Below are 18,996 nucleotides of genomic sequence, written 5' to 3'. Positions count from 1 at the left end.
ATTGGATTTGTGATCGAATCCGTGATAACTTTCGGAGTTCTGAAGGATAGAAAAGAAGTGACTGTAGTAGTTCCCACTATTCATGTTTTATAATTACCATAATTCATTTTTCGCAATGAATGATGTTTTCTCTTCACTTTCTCAAAGATTTTTAGTCAGACTTACGTGAAAATTTTCTGAGTTTTCTTCGATTTTTTTACTTCTGTACTCGAGTACGTACTCCCACATTCTGTTAATATGTGAGCGCATGCGTACCTGATGAAGTGGAAACAAGAGAAAACTTTTACATCATTATCTAGTTTCCCATGATATACATTTTTGACATTCTCAGTATTTCATCATGTTGATATGGGGGATTATCACAGCATCGATTGCCTTGGTTTTATCGGAAATTACGTTTTTATTGAATGTATGCATACTCTCAGCAATATTTTTTCTAAAAAAAGTTCAGAAAAAGCCAGAAATGTCGTTGATATACTCCAGATTCGTTGTGGATGCCATGTATGCTTTTGCAAGTAAGTCATTGACTGAATAACTGGAAACTTTTAGTGAAAATCATCGATTTTCATTTCTATTGATTCATTCTTCTTATTTCAGATTCTCTCAACTTGACCTATTTGCTAATCCGAGTGATTTCTCCTGATATTGTCGTCAAAAACTTATCATTTTTCATCTCTTGGCCCACTTTCAATTTGGGATCGATTAGAGTTTTTCTAGTATTCTTTATCACTTTTGATAGAGTGTTGGCTACTTATTTTCCAATTCATTATCACAAACACCGTTCAAAAATTGCCACACATGCTATTCTACTATTCATATTCTTTTATACATTATTCGAGCAATTCATCCTACTGATTCTTTGTGATTTCGTATTGGATGTTCCGAACAGTTGTATTCATTTAGGATGTACAGTGAATAAGTGTTATCATAACTATTGGTTATGGTTTGAACAGGTAGAATATTTTCTTTTGAAGGAGTTATACATAAGTATTAAGTTTCAGATTGGCTACTTCTCAATCGGAACTGTTTCAGCATTCCTCTGTTTTCGATTGTACATTTGGAATTATTGTACTAAAGTTCAGCAACAAAACAAGAGAATTTCTAGGGTATAGACCAACAACTCATCAAAATAACTCGTTTTCTCTTTTCAGGCCACCAAAATATCACTTCTAGACACAGTTATCATCTTCACATTTGATCTACTTCCATCTTTTCTCTTTGCTCATTTCCCAGCAGTTAATTTTGAAACTGTTGGTCCATTGAGTGCTCTTTGCAAAAACTTTGGATTCGTTGTCGAAGCAATTATTATTTGTAAAGTTTTGATAGGAAAGAAGGGAGTTGCACCGCTTTCAACTAGCAAGTATACCCCCAACGCCACTTGATTTTTTAAATTTATTGATGATGTGAATCAATGAAAGCTGATATTAACGTTCAGTATTAATCCACCAAACAACAAAAAATAAATAATTAAACTGAACTTAGTTTATTGAGACTTCATCATATCTATCCAAATACTTTTTATGTGAAAAATAGTTCGATCAGAACAAAACTAGATTGTTTGTTCCTCCTCTAACTTTGAATAGAATTTGATTAATGTTTGTGTTCCTGTTCTCACCAAAATTCACCAAATATTTCTAAAACATTTATGATTTTTTGGTTTTTGTCTGTGAACTAAACTATCAAACATTCAAACTAATGCAAGACCACTGCAAAATGTGTAATTTCCTGAAATCAAACACTCATAGCCACAGCTCATAATCCCTGAAATTAAGTTTCAAAAACTCAAACAAATAACATGTATTGTTTGAAGAAAGCATCCGTCACAAGCACCTCAGACGTCAGAAAATGCTAATCCTTCAAGTTGTTCAGTATGAATAGATGTGATATTTTAGGTATTCTCACTTGATTATTCCCTTTTTCTTCTAGCTTTTGGGGATATTCGATAACAACCGAAGATTTTTTTCTCCTCTAAGCAGAATACAAAATTTGAAGTATCCTAAGAAATCTGAGTGGATAAGAAAGAAAATTTCAATTATTTTTCAGTTTCCTTTTTTGTTTTTCTACGACTCCTTCTTGACAAAAATGACATGTGACGAGGAATTAGTTGAGAAGATTTCGAATTCGAATGTTTTGAGAGTAGTAGAGATTTCAATGTTAATTTTATCCACTGTGTCAATTCCTGTACTGTTTCATATGTTTCAAAGATGCAAAAATTCTGAACTTTTTCATTTTAATATTCGATTAATATCTGCATTTCATTGCCTTTGTCTGATTATTCATTGTGTAGCTAGGTGGGTTTTCGAAAATAAATTTGGAGTGAATGTGACCTTATTCCAGAGTTTTCCAACATGGATCCGATTTATTTCTCTATTTTTCAAATATTCCTGTCTGCGAAAAAGTGCCCAGCATCAAAAGGTGATCTCAATTTTTCACATGTCTGTCTCACCCTATTTGACACGATTTCAGATGTCTCTTCACCCGAATTCCATACATTTTCGGATTATTTTGTGCTAGCTATTCTACAGTTTTTATGGTAATTGAACGAACAATCGCCACGAAAAGCTATAAGAAATACGAAAATCGACAAAAAATATTAGGATTTTCGTTGATACTCGGACAGATTTTCATGGGTGCCGCGACAACATTCGCAATTTTTTATAAATTCGATTTTGAAAATGCTCAAGAATTTTGCTCGGTAAGTATGACTGTTGAGAGAGTATTGGACATCACAAAAATGTTTTTAGGGCAGTCAATCTTCCGATCCTTATTATGTTATTGTACCTGAAACAGTGGCAATTTTATCGAACTTTCTGGCATTTTTCCAATTTGGAAGACTTTTCAAAATCAATAGAGTAAGTACTAGTATAAGTTCTAAAAACCAAATTTAAATCTCAGAAGATTCGAGTGGGTGATAGTGCAAACAATTTGAGTCAAAAGTATCAAATTGAAGAGAATCTGAACGTCGTAAGAATATTACGAGCATTTACAAAATGCGATTTTATATTTATTCTCATTTATTTCACGATGGGAATCCCATTTCATTTGATTGGAAAACATATGGATCACGCAGAATATTATGCTCTTTTCGAAGGTGAATGAGACCCAAGAAATCAACAAAAATTGTTTTTAGTGATTTATTTCGTTCCATTATATTCTCTGATAATGCCTGCTTACATCTACCGATTCTCAAAAAAAGTGAGTTATCTTCTATGTTTTGATCGTTGAATATCCCTAACTGGAACAATAATCATAATTCATTTCTATCAAATCAAGAGATATTGTGAATATTGAAAATCATAACTAAAATAAAATCAAAAAACTGAATTTCTTGTTTTTCCGTTTTCCAGCAACGAGTCGAGCGTCTGAACAGAGTGGAAAGGAAAATACAAGTGTCAGAAGACGCCTATTTCCAATTTATTCACAATCAATGGACCTAATTTTCTTGAGAAACGTTTTCATTCTTCGAATATTGGGTGTACGAATGTTATTCGCATTTTCTGTATAAAATTAAGACTCAGGAGGTTTTGGTGCAGAAAATAAGGAAAGTGTATTATAAATTTTCCGCGTTTTTCCTTTTCTATCAAGTTTTGAAGCTTACTATTTTCATCGGTATCAAATTAGTTGATTCATAGAGAATGTTTTTCTCGGAACAAAATCTATGAAGCTCTCAGTTTCCAGTTCTCAAGAGATAACAAATCCTCGTCGGATGGCACGTATTCTCTAGCCCTATTGTTTTCTAAAACTGAAAATGTCAAAGATATTATCTCGCACTTCACTTCACCTCGTTTTCTTAATACGCTTTGTGGAAGTGAATAATATTTGAAATTTTATACTTTTTTGCTTTCGTCGAATTTTAGAGAACAATTTTCTCATTGAAAATCGGTCTTCTAACTGCTGCGGTTTTCTGTATTCTTGAACATTAGAAACAGGAATCAATTTCGTCGGCGGATCTCGAATCTCTTTTCTTCGTCTCCTAGCAAATCGAGATCTTATCTGAACAGAAAATTAAAAGATCAATTTAAAAATTTCACAAGTGAAGAATGTTAAAATCTTTCTATATGTATTTATTCTCATACATTATATCATGGATCCCATTAGTGCTCGAATAAAACTTTTCAAGAAAAATGAATTTGTTTCAAATAAACATTTGCGCGTCGAGGTGTTGTTGATATTTGAAGATGTCGACTCCGAAAATCGTTTGAAAAAAACCGTTTCGTATGAAGAAATGGAATCAAGATTTAAAGTTCAGCGCCTGATACTCTCTGTCTATCTATTCTCTCAATGTGAAGGATACTAAACTTTGACGTTTCCAATGTACGGCCTCGAGTTTGTTTTTGTGTTGATGTGAAACGACTGAACATCATAGAAATATTGAAATCAGGAAAGAGATTGCCTTGAAGTAAGCAGAAACATGTTCATAAGTTTAATTTGGAATACACAAAATTGTTTTCCCCTTTTTGAAAAGTTCTACAGTCTCAATCTTAAAAATCTTGAGCTCTTTATAAAATGAGTATTTCTTTCTGTTTCCGAAGTCTGATTTCTGATTTTTTGAACACTTCAACTCGTCAAATCTTGATCCGCTTTGGATTACTTGAATGACCTCACAGTCACTAAAAAATTTCAAAATTAGATACCATCAAAATCAATAGTTGGAATTCTGATAGTCGTGGAATTGGACACCATGAGTAATCCAAGATGACTTATCAAATCATAACTGAAAGCCAGACAACAGTTCTCTGTTTTCCAACCAATTAGCGCACTGATCTGGAAAATCTCTTAGTCAGTCATGTATCTTTCTGATACTTCATGGTTACGTGAACCGACGAAACATAGTTCGGGTACAAAAGTTTTTGAAACACTGATGAGTTTTTTTTTCATTCTAAAATTGTTCATTTTTCGATGAATTGGTCTGCATTCTCAACCAAACATATAAAAATATGAGTACAGTGTATCCAGCCTTTAACACAAACTGCTGTCCTTCTGGAACAATATAATTTCCGTCGTCTTTCCAGGAACCAATTTTTTGTAGACTCGATTTATCTAATAAAAACGTGTCAGTCTGGTATTTATGTTATTGGTGTAATCACCGTTCTGTTTTGAGTATTTCACTCCAATTACTTATATTTTCTCACTTTTGATTGTATTTATGTCTATTAAGTCCACTTGTTCGATGCGGTGCATTTTAGAAGTTTTGATCGTTTGGTTGGACAGTTTTTATTTTCCAATTTTTGATGTTATTCACTTCAAAATATTTGTTAAAAAGTTATGATATTGTCATTGAGCTCCAATAATATGTTATAATCATAGACAACTGAAACAGCCAGTACCATACTGTTTTTGTGGTAATGACAGATAAACAGGAAATTGGAAATAACTCTGAATTACATTATATATATTCATTTATATTTATTTAATTGTCTATGAAGAAATTTCGTTTAACAGTTTCATCGATCAGGACGACTTCCACGTTTGTATTCTCTGATTCACAATTCCCTGAAACCCTGAATCATACTCTTTCATTTGGCTGGTTTTCCGTGATTCGCATCCCTCTTTTCTGACTTGTCTTCTCTAAATCACAAAATTCTCTGAAATACTAATCTCTTTTATTCGCTTTATTTTCACGCTCTACTCACTTTTTTCCTTCTATAAAAATCAATTCCATTGAACCCGAACTATCATATCTCGTACTCTTTGTTTACTCGTTTCCTGTTTTTTTTTCATAAATCAAAACTTCTTTAGAAATTCTCGTAGAACTGAAAATGTTCTTTTACAGACATTCTGATGTCAACCCCCAATTCCAGTGGATGCGATGAAAGATTAGTGTTGGATGTACAGAACTCGATCTTCCTTCATGCTTCAGAATTACTTATGTTGATTTTGTCTTGCATATCAGTTCCCATTTTAGTTATAACATTGCGAAAGGTTATAAAAGATTCATATTACCATATAAATATTAAAATGATAATTGCTGTCCACTGTTTCTCCATTTTATTGCATTGTATCGGAAGGTGAGTTGCTGTCAATAGTTGTCTTCTTTTCGAAAACAATTTTGAATTTCAGAATTATTCAACATTCGTCGGATTTATATTTGTGGTTGGCTCCGCTACCAGTTTGTGATAAACGACAATTCTTCGGGATGTAAGTTCTTCTGTATCAATTCAACCAGCAATCATATTTTCAGATGCGTCGTATCTCGTAGTTTATTCACTTTTGGAGTATATTGTTCTAGTTTCACAACTGTATTCATGGCAATCGAAAGGACCATTGCGACAAATTTATCTAGAAAATACGAAAATAGAAAGTCTAAATATGGAGTTTTTCTTGTTGGGTCACAGGTACTTTTGTGTTTATCTGAATTCTAAAATCTATAGTTTTTCAGATACTGCTCAGTTTGTTGATTTTTTTTTTCTTATTTTTCGGCGGTGACTTACCAGACCGCCCTGTGTACTGCATGTTTTATAGCCGGAAGAATTTCTCGACAATTGTTGAAATTGTGACTATAACGTCTAATATCTTTTCTTTCGCCCAGTGCTACAGATTGTATAATATCAACATGGTGAGCGTTCACATTTTTTGAGTTCTATTATTTGTGTTGAATCCAGACTCTTCGTACAACCAACGCAGTGACAAATTTAAGTCAGAAATATCAGATTGAAGAAAACAAAACTCTGATTCCAATCTTATTGAGTTTCACATCTCTGGATTTTGTTTTCATGGTTATCTATTTCATGAGCCTTTTAATTATGGATATGCTTCGTATCGTAAAAACAGATAGTACATATTTCGGATTATTCGAATGTGAGTTGTATTAATGGAATTGCAGAACATGATGTTTTTTTTTCAGTGATTCAATGTGTTCCAGTATATGCAATTGTAGTGATTTTTGTGATGTCGAGAGTGATAAAGAGAGTAAGAATTAATAGCTTTTTTTTAGAAAAGACCATCAGTTTGTTATTTCAGATTCATCACGAAAAAACAGTTAAACTAAATGCTGAAGTACAAATCAAGGACGAGGCTTATTTCACTTATCTGAAACAACAATGGTCTCATTCCAAATAGCTTTTGTTCGTTTTGTAGATTTCGATCATTTGAAAGAAATACTTCGGGAACAGATTGTTCGATAAAGATCAACTTTAAAGTTCGAATACATTCGATAATTGAGTTTTGATCTGAACCGAATGACATTAAAAGTGATGAACGGGTGAAAAACTTTTAAATATCTGTTTTGTAATGTAAATTATTTGCGGATATTTTTCTAAAGTTTACAAGTAGTCGTTAGAAGTTTTTCCAAACAAATTTATCTTTCAATAATAATCGTAAACTGTTTTTCTTCTCCAATATATTTCAGATGCATTCTCAAAACGTGGCTGATTACTTACCCAGAACCAATTCTACCAATTGTTTCGTTTTCATAGTTTCTATCCGTCGACTAATACGGTATGAAATCCGAGAATCTCCGAAAAATTTCTCTTTATATTCATTCGTCAACTATTTATTTTTCAAAGAACATCTGCATTTGAACTTTGTTGATTAAGAGAAAACATTTCCGAAAATTGGGTTTCCATCTTGTTTGACATGGTTTGATGACTTTTAATAGCGTAACAGATCTCATGAGCTCAAAAATCTGATAATGTTTCCAAAACCTACATGTATTGATAAACCAGAAAACAATTCGGAATTGTCGTTGAAAAAATGCATAAATAAATTCTAGCATAATAAAAATTTGTTATTTTTATCTGTTCTATTCTGGTTTTCAAATAAAAGCGAATCGAGAATATTTGAAACATAATTTATAAAAAATAGTTTTTATTTTAAATCTGATATTGTCCGTTTGCCAGAAAAAAACCAAGGCATTTACTCAGGATAACCATCAAAACAACTTGTTCAAAGACGTTCCCGTGTTACAACGGTTATGCCGTTCAAACATCTGCATACACTTTCCCGAAGTGAATCCGATCTGGTTCCGAATCTGATATGGATGTATGATAGGATGTACCATATCGCATAAACAAAAACCGAGATATTCATCGAAACAGTTTAGAATGGGAAGTGACGAAAACGTGGAAAAAAACATTTTTCTGGGAAATCAGAAACGAGACAAAGAAATTAAGATAATTCAAAACAAATTTATGCACAAAGCAATGACAAAAAACACCGACAGATACAGGTTACGCAATACTTCATTGGTGGCATCAAAAAAAATGTAACTCGTAGAATTTAAGATAAACATGAAAATCAAGACAAGAAGAAACTTCGAACGAACATATCAAACTTTGATGTATCAAACAGATCTGAGACTTTCGTTTGATTGTAAACCACCTTTATTGCTGCTCGGATGTCGCCTATGAACAAAATCAGTTTTCCGAATCGTGTCTCATGGCTCGTTGGATACTTTTCCATCAAATAAGTCATCAACTCTTCCAAGCATTTATTTTTGAAATTCTCAACTTTGTCTTGGCATTCCGAGAATATGTTTCTCTTTGGGAAGGTACCTGAAATTACGCTCTTTCCACTTTGAAGTTTTTTGATTAACTCACTTGAAAACAGTAGTAATGTTTTTAAAGCTGCAATTTCGAACTCATCAATTTGCAATATTTGAATTTGTCTTTTAATCGATGTTTCCAGATATGCAACAAACTCGGAATGAAATCTGAATCATGTATTTTTCCACATCTTTATGGTTTATCACCTACCTGATTTTGTCTTCATTTATTACGCATGATATATTCTCTAGACCTTGAAAGTAATCTACATGAAGAAAAGTTGCATTTTGAAGTATCCAGTACCCAGACCTCCAATCTTTAGCACTTTTCACGCCTTGATCAATAATGAAAAACGCGAATCCGTATTCAGAAATTACACACTTCTGTTCCTCATTGGTCAGCCTCAAGAAGGGTTCAAACTGTGAAGCCCATTCGACGGCATCGTTGAAACTCCATTTAAACATTCGATTCACATCGGATACTGTAGCTCTTCTCGTTGGTTCTTCAGTCTGTTCTTGATGTTCTTCCATTATTTTCTGTTGGAGATAAGTCAAGGGACCCATCAGATTTTTAGGTACATCGGAGTGTATTTGAGTAGGACTTCGAGGTCCCAACTTATCACGTGTCACAACTGCAGAGGATTTCATACCAGACAAGAAGCATTTTTGGAATCGGCAATATCGACACGAGGAGCGGTATTCTGAAAATCGAAGTCACAAACGTTTCTCGAGCTATATATTTCCAGATTGTATCACTATTCAACTGTCGACAATTTCTTTATGCTCCCGACTTTCAGAAGCGCTGTCGACTTTCTGGAAACCTTCTGCCGACTTTTTGCGGAAATTTCAGAAACTTTCTGTAGAAGGTTCACATACTCTAGGAAGAAATGTAGTAGAAAGTGGCCAGCGTTAGCCTAATCGTCCTGAAAAACTTGAACCGAAGTGTTTTTCGTTATGATTAATTTCAAAGATGTCAAGATATTACGTATCATCGTAAGCGTTTTTCTTTGATAACAATGTAAAACAAACCATGAAAAATAGGGCAATCCTTATTACTTGGGCATTTATATTCTGCATTCTTTATAACTGATCTTCGAAAGAATATCATACAACTGAGGCAAGCCGGACATCCGAGCCTGCTACTTTTTACTTGATCTCCACAAACTGCACAGTTCTCTTCCGATAATTTTGGCATGTAACTGGGATGGAATACTGTATTTGAAGTGGACGGATTCATCACCGCAAGCATTTGAATCAAGAAAAAATTATGAAAACGAATCAGGAAATGGAAGAAGAATGAGCCGAAATTGAGAAATCGTTTGCCTTTTTTAAAGATAAGAATCTCCGAACGAACTTACGGTGCGGTTCTTTGTAGGTGGAGACTTCCTTTCAAGCAATAGATGGTCGATAAGAGTACTGTAGACTTGAGAAATGAATTGACTTTGGTCGAACGGATATGCCTCGGAGAAATTATGATGACCAATAAAACTCAGAAACATATTGTAAGTCACGTTATTAGTGTTTTAGTGTTGATGAATATCATTTTTGAAAACACGCAAAATCATGAAAATCATGAAAAATAAATTCTAGTAAATAACTACTTGAAACAAATCATGATCATAATAAATTTAAAAATAAGCTATATATTTGTCAATTTTTTTAAAATTTAATTTTCGTTGTTCCGTCAGACATTTAAAAAAGTCAATGAGATTTTATCTGAAAGTAGTTTTCAAAGAAGAAACAAATCTAAGGAACCATCAAACAATTTATTATATCTGAGTACCAAGTTTGTTGTTTTGTTGGTTGAGGTCAGCTAAATGACACACCGAAATTTTATAAACGTGGCGTGTGCAGATTACCAGACAGACATACTAAATTGGCAACAAAGGTTACAATAGCTATTAAAAATTGTTTTCTGTTCTTTTCGTTTTCAGAACATTTTGACAGTTTCTTATCGGTGATGAGTCAAGAAAAGGGTGATTTTTGGTTTAAATTTAATTTGACAGGGAAGTCCTTTCCGATTTCAGAAGACTACAATGTAGAATGTGACCAAAAGTTCGTATAAAAGGAAACCAGGGCTGGGCATTGTTTGAGTGGTCAAATAAATTGTTTCACCAAATAATGTTTGAAATTTTTTTCCAAACAATTTATTTGATCAAATAATATTTGAATTTGTTTTTCAAATAATTTATTTTATCAAACATTATTTGAAATTTTTTCTCAAATAATCAAGCAATTTCAAATAATTTCAAACAACTCCAAAAAAACTTTTTTCGTCAACGAGAGCAGTAAAAACAACAAAAAACAGTTAATTAATTTTTAAAAACGTGGAAATCAATGAAAACCCCTATTTTTGCAAAATTTTCCGTTCTGAAAGTCTTATTTTCAAATAATTTGGTCAAACAATTTTGTTTGATTTGAATTTGTCAAACATTATTTGGTCAAACAATTTATTTGAAAAATAAGTTCAAATTATTGTTTGAAGCAATTTATTTGACTTTTACCCCAAATTTCAAATAATTCAAATAATCAAACAAATAATTTGCCCAGCCCTGAAGGGAACGACTTGACGAAATTTTGACTTTTTCAAGTTTTCGAAATTTTGACTTTCGATTTATTTTTGGTTGATCTGTGGTGTTAAAAGGTATGAAGTAACAGGAAATATCAAAAGTATGAATAGGCAAGTTGATGTGTGCATTACCTGAAAAAAAAATGAACGGGTTTGTTTATTTGTTTACTTTTTCTGGAGGAGATATATAAATGTTATGATTCATAAATTATTATATACAAGGCTATTGAATTGCAAATGAGTCTATTCTTTTTCAGAATCACCCCTGCCAAAAACCCAACCTTGACACGTGTTGTTCAAAAGTTTTTATTATAAATCAAAAGGCATCGGTTTGAAGATTTCTTCATTGTCATATTTTTCAGAGGAGTCGAAAACTTGGAGAGTTCAAGTTTAATTTGAAACACCGGTGAGGGTTTTATGGAGATCAAGACCACTACTTTATAGTCGTGTAGTTCGTGTTTGGTTATATATTTTGTAGTTATTACTGAGACAGTAGTTTGAACTTTTCGTTTCTTTGACTCCGTTAGACAGAGAACTCTGTCATATTTGCTTTGGATCCCTGCTCATTTCATCTCGATTTCTCTCGTTCAAACAACCATAACTCTTTTTTCATCCGTTCAAAGTGTCCATTGAACCCAAATGAACTCTTGCACTTTTCGTTTACAACGGAAATCAAATTTCCTCTTTCTCTGCATTGAACCAACCTAAAGAACCCGAAACACACTAGCTAATTCTCCATCTTTATTTCTTTTCTCCTCTCTTTCTGTCTAAATCTCTCAATTCAGCTCCGAAATATATGTGCTCTTTCCGTTTTGTCTCATCCATCCGCCCTCTTTTTCTCATTTTCTCGGTGAAGTCTGGCAGAGACTCCAAAATATAAATACAACATCTGCTCGCTTTTTTGGTGTGTCGTTTTCACTTTTTCCTCACACGCACATGCTCAAAGAGCCCTTGTTGCTCTCACAGAAAGTTATGAATCACTCAGTTAGTGAGAAATTTTTCAATTTCTTTTCTTTTCATTTTCACTTTCATCGTTTTTTATATTAAAACCTCCACAATAATACAGAATAAGATTTTATTTTTCATTTCAGTAGTCTCTGCAACAAAATGACAGAAGAAACCTACGAATTCATCACACTCACCAATGAAAATGCCTCCGAACTCTCAGAATTTCTAATGAGTCATTTCTTACTCGAGGAGCCATTGAACAGAGCAAGTGGTATGACTCGGCAGAATTTTCAGCCATTCGTGGATAAACTATTCGAGAGAACTCTGAACATCCCATTCTCATTTGCGTTGGTCGAGAAAGGTAAGATAATTTATTTTTAAATTTTAATGAAATTATGATAAAGCTAACAAAAAACCATAGTTTCTTCTTACCTTTGTTTTGCAGAATCAAGAAAAATCGCCGCGTGCGCAATGTCTTCATTGTGGAAAAACGAAAAAAATGATCACGAAGGTGCTGGGGACTCTGGAAACCACGGAGACGAATTCACGTTCGGCAATGAAGAGAAAAAAGAAATTGGAGCAATCGGAAAAATTTTGACGGAACTTCACGCAAAGTTTTTCCAACTTCGACCAGACATCGTTCAAGTTTTACATCTGTACGTTTCAAACTCATCTCGATTTGCAATTTCAGTTATTAAATTTGAGTTTGTGATAAAACATAGGAGTTCCAATCTTGTCAAATATAAGATCACGGAGTATTGTTCATAACAGATTCTTTTTATGGAAAAGATATTCCAAATTCAATTTTAAAAAATGTTGCAATTATTATTTACAAAAACCACGATTAAAATTCGAATCAAGAGATTATTAGCAGTCGTATTGAGCAGTTTCCAATCGTCATAGTTGTCTGATGTCGAGTCGTTTAACGTCCCCATCCCCATCCTCCCATTCCACGTCCACCCCATCCTCCGTATCCACGTCCTCCCCATCCACCGTATCCTCCATATGGGCGTCCCCAACCTCCTCCATACATACCACGTCCGCCCCATCCTCCCCATTGACGTTTCACACGAACTCCACTGAAAATAGAAATAGATTAATGATTACCAATTAGGATTCGAATACATTCCAAAGTGCTAACTTACACTGTATCCATATCATCTTGTGCTGCTCCAAGCATAGCACAGCAGATTATAAGAATAGCAAAGATAGCCAAGAATTTCAGAGATGCCATGTTTTTGAATCCAACTGAAATTGTTGTTGTTTGATTTGAAATCTTCTCCATATTTATACTTTTTTGCTGAAACTTGTTTTTCTCGCCTCCCACTTTTTTTCAAATTGAAATTGAAATTGAACATCGGACTCTTCGCCCAAGCAACTCTGACACATTTTGAAGTTTGCCAAACATCAAAAAGTCATGACCCACATAGCAGATCTGTTCTTTTAGAGAACTTTGAGTCAAGTTGGAAGAGATCTTAATTCACTCGTCATCAGTTTCATTCTCCACCCAAGATGACGTCACATCTCCAGATGACCATTCTGAAGAAGACGCGTGAATTGGGGAATGGGAGACAAAACAAGAATATTAGTCATGTGTGGTGATAGTGTACTTTTGTTCATCAAAATGATAGTAGATTTGAAAAAAAAACACAATAACAAATGTCAGGATGAAATCGAATCGACGAGAAAAAATAATTGGGAATGGATCAGAAGTCAGAATAAATATGATAGTAGACAGTTGGTCAAAATATTAGAAATTTTTCGGAAAATTGTCTGATGGCACTGTGAGAGTTTGTGAATGAAACAACATTTCCAGAAAAAAGAAACTTCCTAGCGTTTAAGGAAAATAAAAGAGCAGACTTCATTCCAGTAAAAACTAATTTCAGAGAAATCTTGAGTGTCGCCAAGGAACATCAACGACGCGGACTTGCATCAAAGTTGATGGCCAAAATGGAGGATGCAAAGAAAATGAAAGAGTTCAATTGCTCTGGAATCGCTTCGGAAATTTCGTCGCTGGCTAATCAGTGTCTCATGAAGAAGAGAGGATACACTGTAAGTTTGTGGGATGAGGTCACCCACTGGGCTGATATTTTAGGATCTCATTGGAAATTTGGAGTACTTCACCTTCATCAGACCATAAAGTAATGTTTTCGCTCGAAAATTAGAAAACTTTCATCAAAAATCAATTACAAAAGGATGGAATCGAACAACTTCCGTTCGAAAACATCACTTTATGGTCTGATGAAGGAGTAGCACTCCTAATTTCCAATGAATTTATCAAAGATACGGACAAATCAAGGATTCCAACCTAGAAGAATTTTAGAAACAGCTATGGTTTCAGTAGTTTAAAGAATCATCACACTATTGAAACGTTTCATTTCCAGATCATCACTGAAACCCTCCTCGCTTCTGAATGCGATGCATCTGGAAATCCACTGATTGTCACCGACGATGGAACTGATCGAGTACTTCTTGTCGAAAAAGATTTCTGAATTCATTCTTTATTTATTTCTGCAAAAATGTTCAAAAAATCAACTACTGTATTTTTAATAAATTTTGTTTTCCACCCACTCGAATTCTGACTAGTCGTGTGAATAAAATAAATCTTTTAAATAATGAAAAGGTAACCAAATAATGAGTGGACGAGACGAATGATTTCCGGGTGTCCTGAGAAAGCGAACATCTAATCATCAGAAATGAAAACAAAATACGATGGAAAACACGGAACACACTAATTTCTCACAGGTTTTGAATTGTTTTTTGGATTAAGAAAATATATTCTTTCGCTTTTCGTAATTGAAATCATTCTGTTTGGAGCGAATTTGTTCCATTTCGGTGCGCCTTGTCTTTTTGTTGAAGAAGGTTGCTCATTCTCCGTCAGAAGTAGAAGAAGACGTAAGAGGTCAGATGTTCTCTGTTTTAAAATTTCTAGACTGCACTTAAAGAATCAAAATGTCTTTTTTGATTTATTGATCTTCTAGTTATACTCAAAACTGTCATTTCTTTTTTTCAGATTGTGAGCATGTTTCCAGATTCGTCATAAGTTTTGAAGTTCCCGTTGTTATCGGTCGCGCTAATTCATTATCATTACGAAGGGGGATAACTTCCTGCCGAAAGCTTGTGATTATATTTTTTAGATTAAAAACACCCACGTTTTATTCATTGTTCCATAGATGGTTCTACTGTTTTCTATAGTAGCCTCGTGAGAGTTAAGATTGTTACGATTATAAAATTGAAACTGAAAGATCTTCTTAAAACTGGAAGATATTTCTAAAGTTACCGTTTTCGGTCTCAAATGTTGAAATTGTTTCGTTTACCATTTGATTCCATCCGCTCAAGTAGATTATCAGAACGCAATTCTTTTGAACCAGCGAGCCAATTAGAAAACATCCCACTTTTCACCTGATTTCTATCAGGTTCTTGTTCTTTCTGCTGTTCTCGGAAACATAATTCGTTTATACGTTTATGATTGATAAACCTCCAGTCGTCTGGTTTCAGCCTTTTATCAGAATGGCCCCTCCAAAACAACTCGGTGCTTTGTCAAATGACATCACTCTCGGAGTTTATATCTTCATTTTGACTTTTCAAGGTCTATGTGCGACTATTAATGGGTACATACTGTACCTTTTCGCAGTGTGAGTGCACATCTATTTTTTTTTCAAAAATTAAAACAATTTACCATAAGTTGTTCAGAAGAAGAGATCTACGAAAAAACATGCACATGAGACTCGTAATTTTCCTATCTCTCGGAGACTTCCTTCTGGCTATTGGAGAACTTCCGTATATCATCTATATGACTATAAACTGGAGCCATAAAGAAATAGACTACGATCCATTGTATATAATGATTACTGCGCAACCATTGCCACTACAATTGAAAGTTTCAGCAACGATTACTGTAGGAATAGCGTTGGGAAGGAACATTGTAAGTGTCTGAAAGATTCTTAAAGTGTCAAAATGATTTAATCTAGGCACTTTTCTTCCCTTCAATATACCGAAAAATGGATCAAGGAGACTTCTCGAATGGTGTTATTCTCATGGCTGTCTTTTTGGCTCTTTTCGATGATTTTCTCTATTGGTATACTACAAAACTAGAGCATCATTTGAATTGTGGAACTATTGGGTGTTTTGTAAGCGACGAATTCCGATATTATTGGGGAATCTCAAATATGGTTGGTAACTTCACCAAAAGTTCGCTCTAAAAATAATTGATGATTTCAGATTCTTGGTTTAATGGCAGTGGTACTATCTATCACAATATTCTTGAAACTTCGCCTAGTATCAAAAGCAAAGGACTCAGTGAGCACTCAGCAAGGGACTAATAGATACGCAAAGGCTAACAGAACGTCGACTGGAATTCTAATGTCATCTTTATTGTTTCTGACAGTCCCGAGTGTTTGTGTTGGAGTGGTTGAGCTGACCGGTTTCTCGATTTTCAAGTTAATCGGACCATTTTATTCTGCCTGCCTGTTGGTTAGTGGTAAGTTGTCTTTGACAATTTCCGTTTTAATTTCTAAATTAATTCAGGTTGTTGCAATGGTATCATTTTCATTGCAAGCAACTGGGATAACGTAAAACCGAAAAAGAAGCAATCTTCTTCGATTTTAGTGCACAAACCATCTACAGGACTCTCGGTGGCAAACTCGGGTGGAGGATGGCAGTAATAATTGGTTGCATTCTCTATTCCTTTCTTTGTGAACATTTAAACTTTTTTACTATTCGATATCGAAAAAAACACGATTATGTCATGACAGTAACATTGAAATTTGTCATTATAATACTATTTCTGCTTGTTATTCCAGTCGTCAGGGCACTTTTTCTAAAAGATCGAAAACAGAGTAGAGATATGAGATGGTGTCGGTAACAATCGTAGAATAAGAGAACACACGTGGCAGAAATCAATCCATGGGTGGAGATTATCAGAACGCACAAATCGTTGGCAACTGAAATGTTGACATTGTCTTTTTACTGATTTCTGTTCACTGATGGGTATTATTCAGCCACGAATCTAAATTAAAGAAAAAAAACACAACTCACACTGCCAATAATGATCTATCAATGTTGTGATTGCATAGTAAAAAATAGGACAATAACAGAGTGTCGTTGGTATGGCAATCTGAAGCGTTTGAAAATCAAAAAATCAAAGTTTGAAAGTGAATACTTAGAATCGAAATGAATGAAAACCCACCTGCGCCAGCAAGGCGAATAGAAATTTCACTTGCATTCTTCGAGTTCTTTTTGAAAGTTTCCGGGTTAAGGTGGAAAAGAAAAGAATCCATGAACAGTGAAGAGCCATTAGACCGCATTGAGCACCAACGAAGATAACAAGAAAACAAAAATATGGGAACAGAAGAGTGATTGATTTTTGAAGTACGAAGGAATCCGCATGAAGAATGTCTTTCGGAGGACAACGTTCCGTCTGAAGTGCTTGGTGTTTTTGGCAAATTTGATGTTTTAATATTCAGAAACTTACTCTCATTATGTCTATTTTTGTAGCAACCTGACTTTCAGGGGAAGTGAATAATGCCGGAAGTGTTGTATTTATATAAATCAAATAGTTCAAAACCATAACTGCTATTTGAAATGGTCTATTAAAATTGAACAGACTATCTGGGTTGACAGTAACTTGGTGCCGATATAAAAATAAAAAAGTCACACTCGCAACCATGACTCCAAAGCAACCGAATCCGAAATAGATTTGTAGAGGGACACTCATTCCTAAATTAATCAATATTCCCAATGGACGACCTCCAATAATAGGAAAAAAGAATCGTGGAGCTGTGAGAGAACTCAATGTAAAATCAGTGATGTATGTCCATGATTGTAAGTTCAAAAGGCACCATTTAAACTGTCCCATACTATGAGAACTATGAAAAATAATGCAATAAACTGCAAAAAGTGTGAAAATAGTAGATATAAAAGTGATTAGATGCAAATATAACAAAAACTCATTTTCGGTAATTCTTGGAATATGAATATGTTGACAAGATGATCCAATTAAAGAATATTGATCATATGTGAAGTTAGTTGGTTCAGCCAAAAGAATATCAATTTCTTGCTGTGTTGCCATTCAGAGCTTGAACTTGAAACTGAAGAAGTTGTAGGATGTTTGTAATTTACACCTGTCCAGGACGGCTTATGTATTGATGCATGTTGTAACGGTGCGTGTTCACCAATCAAGTTTTCGTGATATGAGATCCGGAAGATGATGTGATGAGAACATTAAAGAGTTCGTTATCGATTCGAAGATTTTAGATAAATCTAGACATGATATTGTAAGTCCACATTTAAATAATCATCCGCAAGTATTATTTCAACGTGATACTGTTGGAAATATCCCCAACTTTATGACGCAGACTTTTAATGTATTCTAATATGTAGTAATGTATTCTGCTTTTTTATTTATTTATCATGATATCACGTATCGAATTCACCTGTTATGTCTATCCGGGACTGACGGTTAGAAACCGTGGTAATAAATCGTACATTTTAGTTAGTTGATCTAATTTTTTTTTAATGTTTTCTACCCTCAGGATATTCACTGAAATTTTATGATTAATCTTGAGACTAGTTGCTTTTCAATTTGAATAACTTCATGATTTGTACTTCCTTCTTTCGAACTTTTCAGAAATCAGCTTGTTTCACATAGATCTGAAATCATTTCGTAGTTCCCATTCCCAAGAAATTATCGAAAAATCAAATTAAAAACCAACTTCAGACTTAGACTAAAAACATTCTGTTCAATATTTGTCTACGACTTTTTTTCGAACTTACTGTGTTTTTGCTTTTTGCCATGGGAAAAGTTTTGTAAGTTGATTTTTTGATAAGTATCCCCTCACGGTAAGAAAATCTAGATACCATCACTTCTCTCACTGTCATTTGTTTCAACGTTCCAAGGTCTCCTGACATCCATCATCGTTAATACTCTGTTGTTTTAATGGAATAGGCGTGGGACACAAATCATGGAAACCTGCAATCGAGATCTCTGAAATTTCAG

At 34.0% G+C, this 18,996-nt stretch overlaps 8 protein-coding genes across 8 annotated transcripts; 6 read left to right on the top strand and 2 right to left on the bottom strand.

Annotated features, from left to right (window-relative positions):
• Nucleotides 1-463: 463 nt before the first annotated feature.
• Nucleotides 464-1,382, top strand: GCK72_019485 (uncharacterized protein; the record flags this gene model as incomplete). The annotated part of the gene is made up of 4 exons (XM_053733047.1): nucleotides 464-515; nucleotides 904-953; nucleotides 1,002-1,106; nucleotides 1,152-1,382. The coding sequence occupies 4 exons, from the start codon at nucleotides 464-466 to the stop codon at nucleotides 1,380-1,382; spliced, it is 438 nt and encodes a 145-aa protein (XP_053581960.1).
• A 1,244-nt stretch (nucleotides 1,383-2,626) lies between these two features.
• Nucleotides 2,627-3,099, top strand: GCK72_019484 (uncharacterized protein; the record flags this gene model as incomplete). Its single annotated transcript, XM_053733046.1, has 3 exons — nucleotides 2,627-2,695; nucleotides 2,745-2,852; nucleotides 2,896-3,099. The coding sequence occupies 3 exons, from the start codon at nucleotides 2,627-2,629 to the stop codon at nucleotides 3,097-3,099; spliced, it is 381 nt and encodes a 126-aa protein (XP_053581959.1).
• Nucleotides 3,100-5,958: 2,859 nt separating this feature from the next.
• GCK72_019483 (uncharacterized protein) lies at nucleotides 5,959-7,059 on the top strand (the record flags this gene model as incomplete). The annotated part of the gene is made up of 7 exons (XM_003115614.2): nucleotides 5,959-6,008; nucleotides 6,061-6,138; nucleotides 6,182-6,335; nucleotides 6,380-6,556; nucleotides 6,603-6,798; nucleotides 6,845-6,909; nucleotides 6,961-7,059. 7 exons carry the CDS (start codon nucleotides 5,959-5,961, stop codon nucleotides 7,057-7,059), a joined length of 819 nt encoding a protein of 272 aa, XP_003115662.2.
• A 1,176-nt stretch (nucleotides 7,060-8,235) lies between these two features.
• GCK72_019482 (uncharacterized protein) lies at nucleotides 8,236-9,731 on the bottom strand (the record flags this gene model as incomplete). Its single annotated transcript, XM_053733045.1, has 4 exons — nucleotides 8,236-8,492; nucleotides 8,538-8,650; nucleotides 8,694-9,183; nucleotides 9,512-9,731. 4 exons carry the CDS (start codon nucleotides 9,729-9,731, stop codon nucleotides 8,236-8,238), a joined length of 1,080 nt encoding a protein of 359 aa, XP_053581958.1.
• A 2,427-nt stretch (nucleotides 9,732-12,158) lies between these two features.
• On the top strand, nucleotides 12,159-12,767 carry GCK72_019481 (uncharacterized protein; the record flags this gene model as incomplete). The annotated part of the gene is made up of 2 exons (XM_003115638.1): nucleotides 12,159-12,360; nucleotides 12,445-12,767. The coding sequence occupies 2 exons, from the start codon at nucleotides 12,159-12,161 to the stop codon at nucleotides 12,765-12,767; spliced, it is 525 nt and encodes a 174-aa protein (XP_003115686.1).
• A 154-nt stretch (nucleotides 12,768-12,921) lies between these two features.
• Nucleotides 12,922-13,284, bottom strand: GCK72_019480 (uncharacterized protein; the record flags this gene model as incomplete). The annotated part of the gene is made up of 2 exons (XM_003115280.2): nucleotides 12,922-13,078; nucleotides 13,145-13,284. 2 exons carry the CDS (start codon nucleotides 13,282-13,284, stop codon nucleotides 12,922-12,924), a joined length of 297 nt encoding a protein of 98 aa, XP_003115328.2.
• A 491-nt stretch (nucleotides 13,285-13,775) lies between these two features.
• Nucleotides 13,776-14,491, top strand: GCK72_019479 (uncharacterized protein; the record flags this gene model as incomplete). The annotated part of the gene is made up of 3 exons (XM_053733044.1): nucleotides 13,776-13,783; nucleotides 13,886-14,051; nucleotides 14,384-14,491. The coding sequence occupies 3 exons, from the start codon at nucleotides 13,776-13,778 to the stop codon at nucleotides 14,489-14,491; spliced, it is 282 nt and encodes a 93-aa protein (XP_053581957.1).
• Nucleotides 14,492-15,509: 1,018 nt separating this feature from the next.
• GCK72_019478 (uncharacterized protein) lies at nucleotides 15,510-16,663 on the top strand (the record flags this gene model as incomplete). The annotated part of the gene is made up of 5 exons (XM_003115529.1): nucleotides 15,510-15,634; nucleotides 15,693-15,924; nucleotides 15,971-16,171; nucleotides 16,221-16,479; nucleotides 16,527-16,663. 5 exons carry the CDS (start codon nucleotides 15,510-15,512, stop codon nucleotides 16,661-16,663), a joined length of 954 nt encoding a protein of 317 aa, XP_003115577.1.
• Nucleotides 16,664-18,996: the final 2,333 nt, after the last annotated feature.

This window comes from Caenorhabditis remanei, chromosome V, assembly GCF_010183535.1.
Source record: "Caenorhabditis remanei strain PX506 chromosome V, whole genome shotgun sequence".
NCBI lineage: Eukaryota > Metazoa > Nematoda > Chromadorea > Rhabditida > Rhabditidae > Caenorhabditis > Caenorhabditis remanei.
The sequence above is the reverse complement of the archived record's forward strand: the minus strand, read 5'-3'. Positions and strand labels throughout refer to the sequence as shown.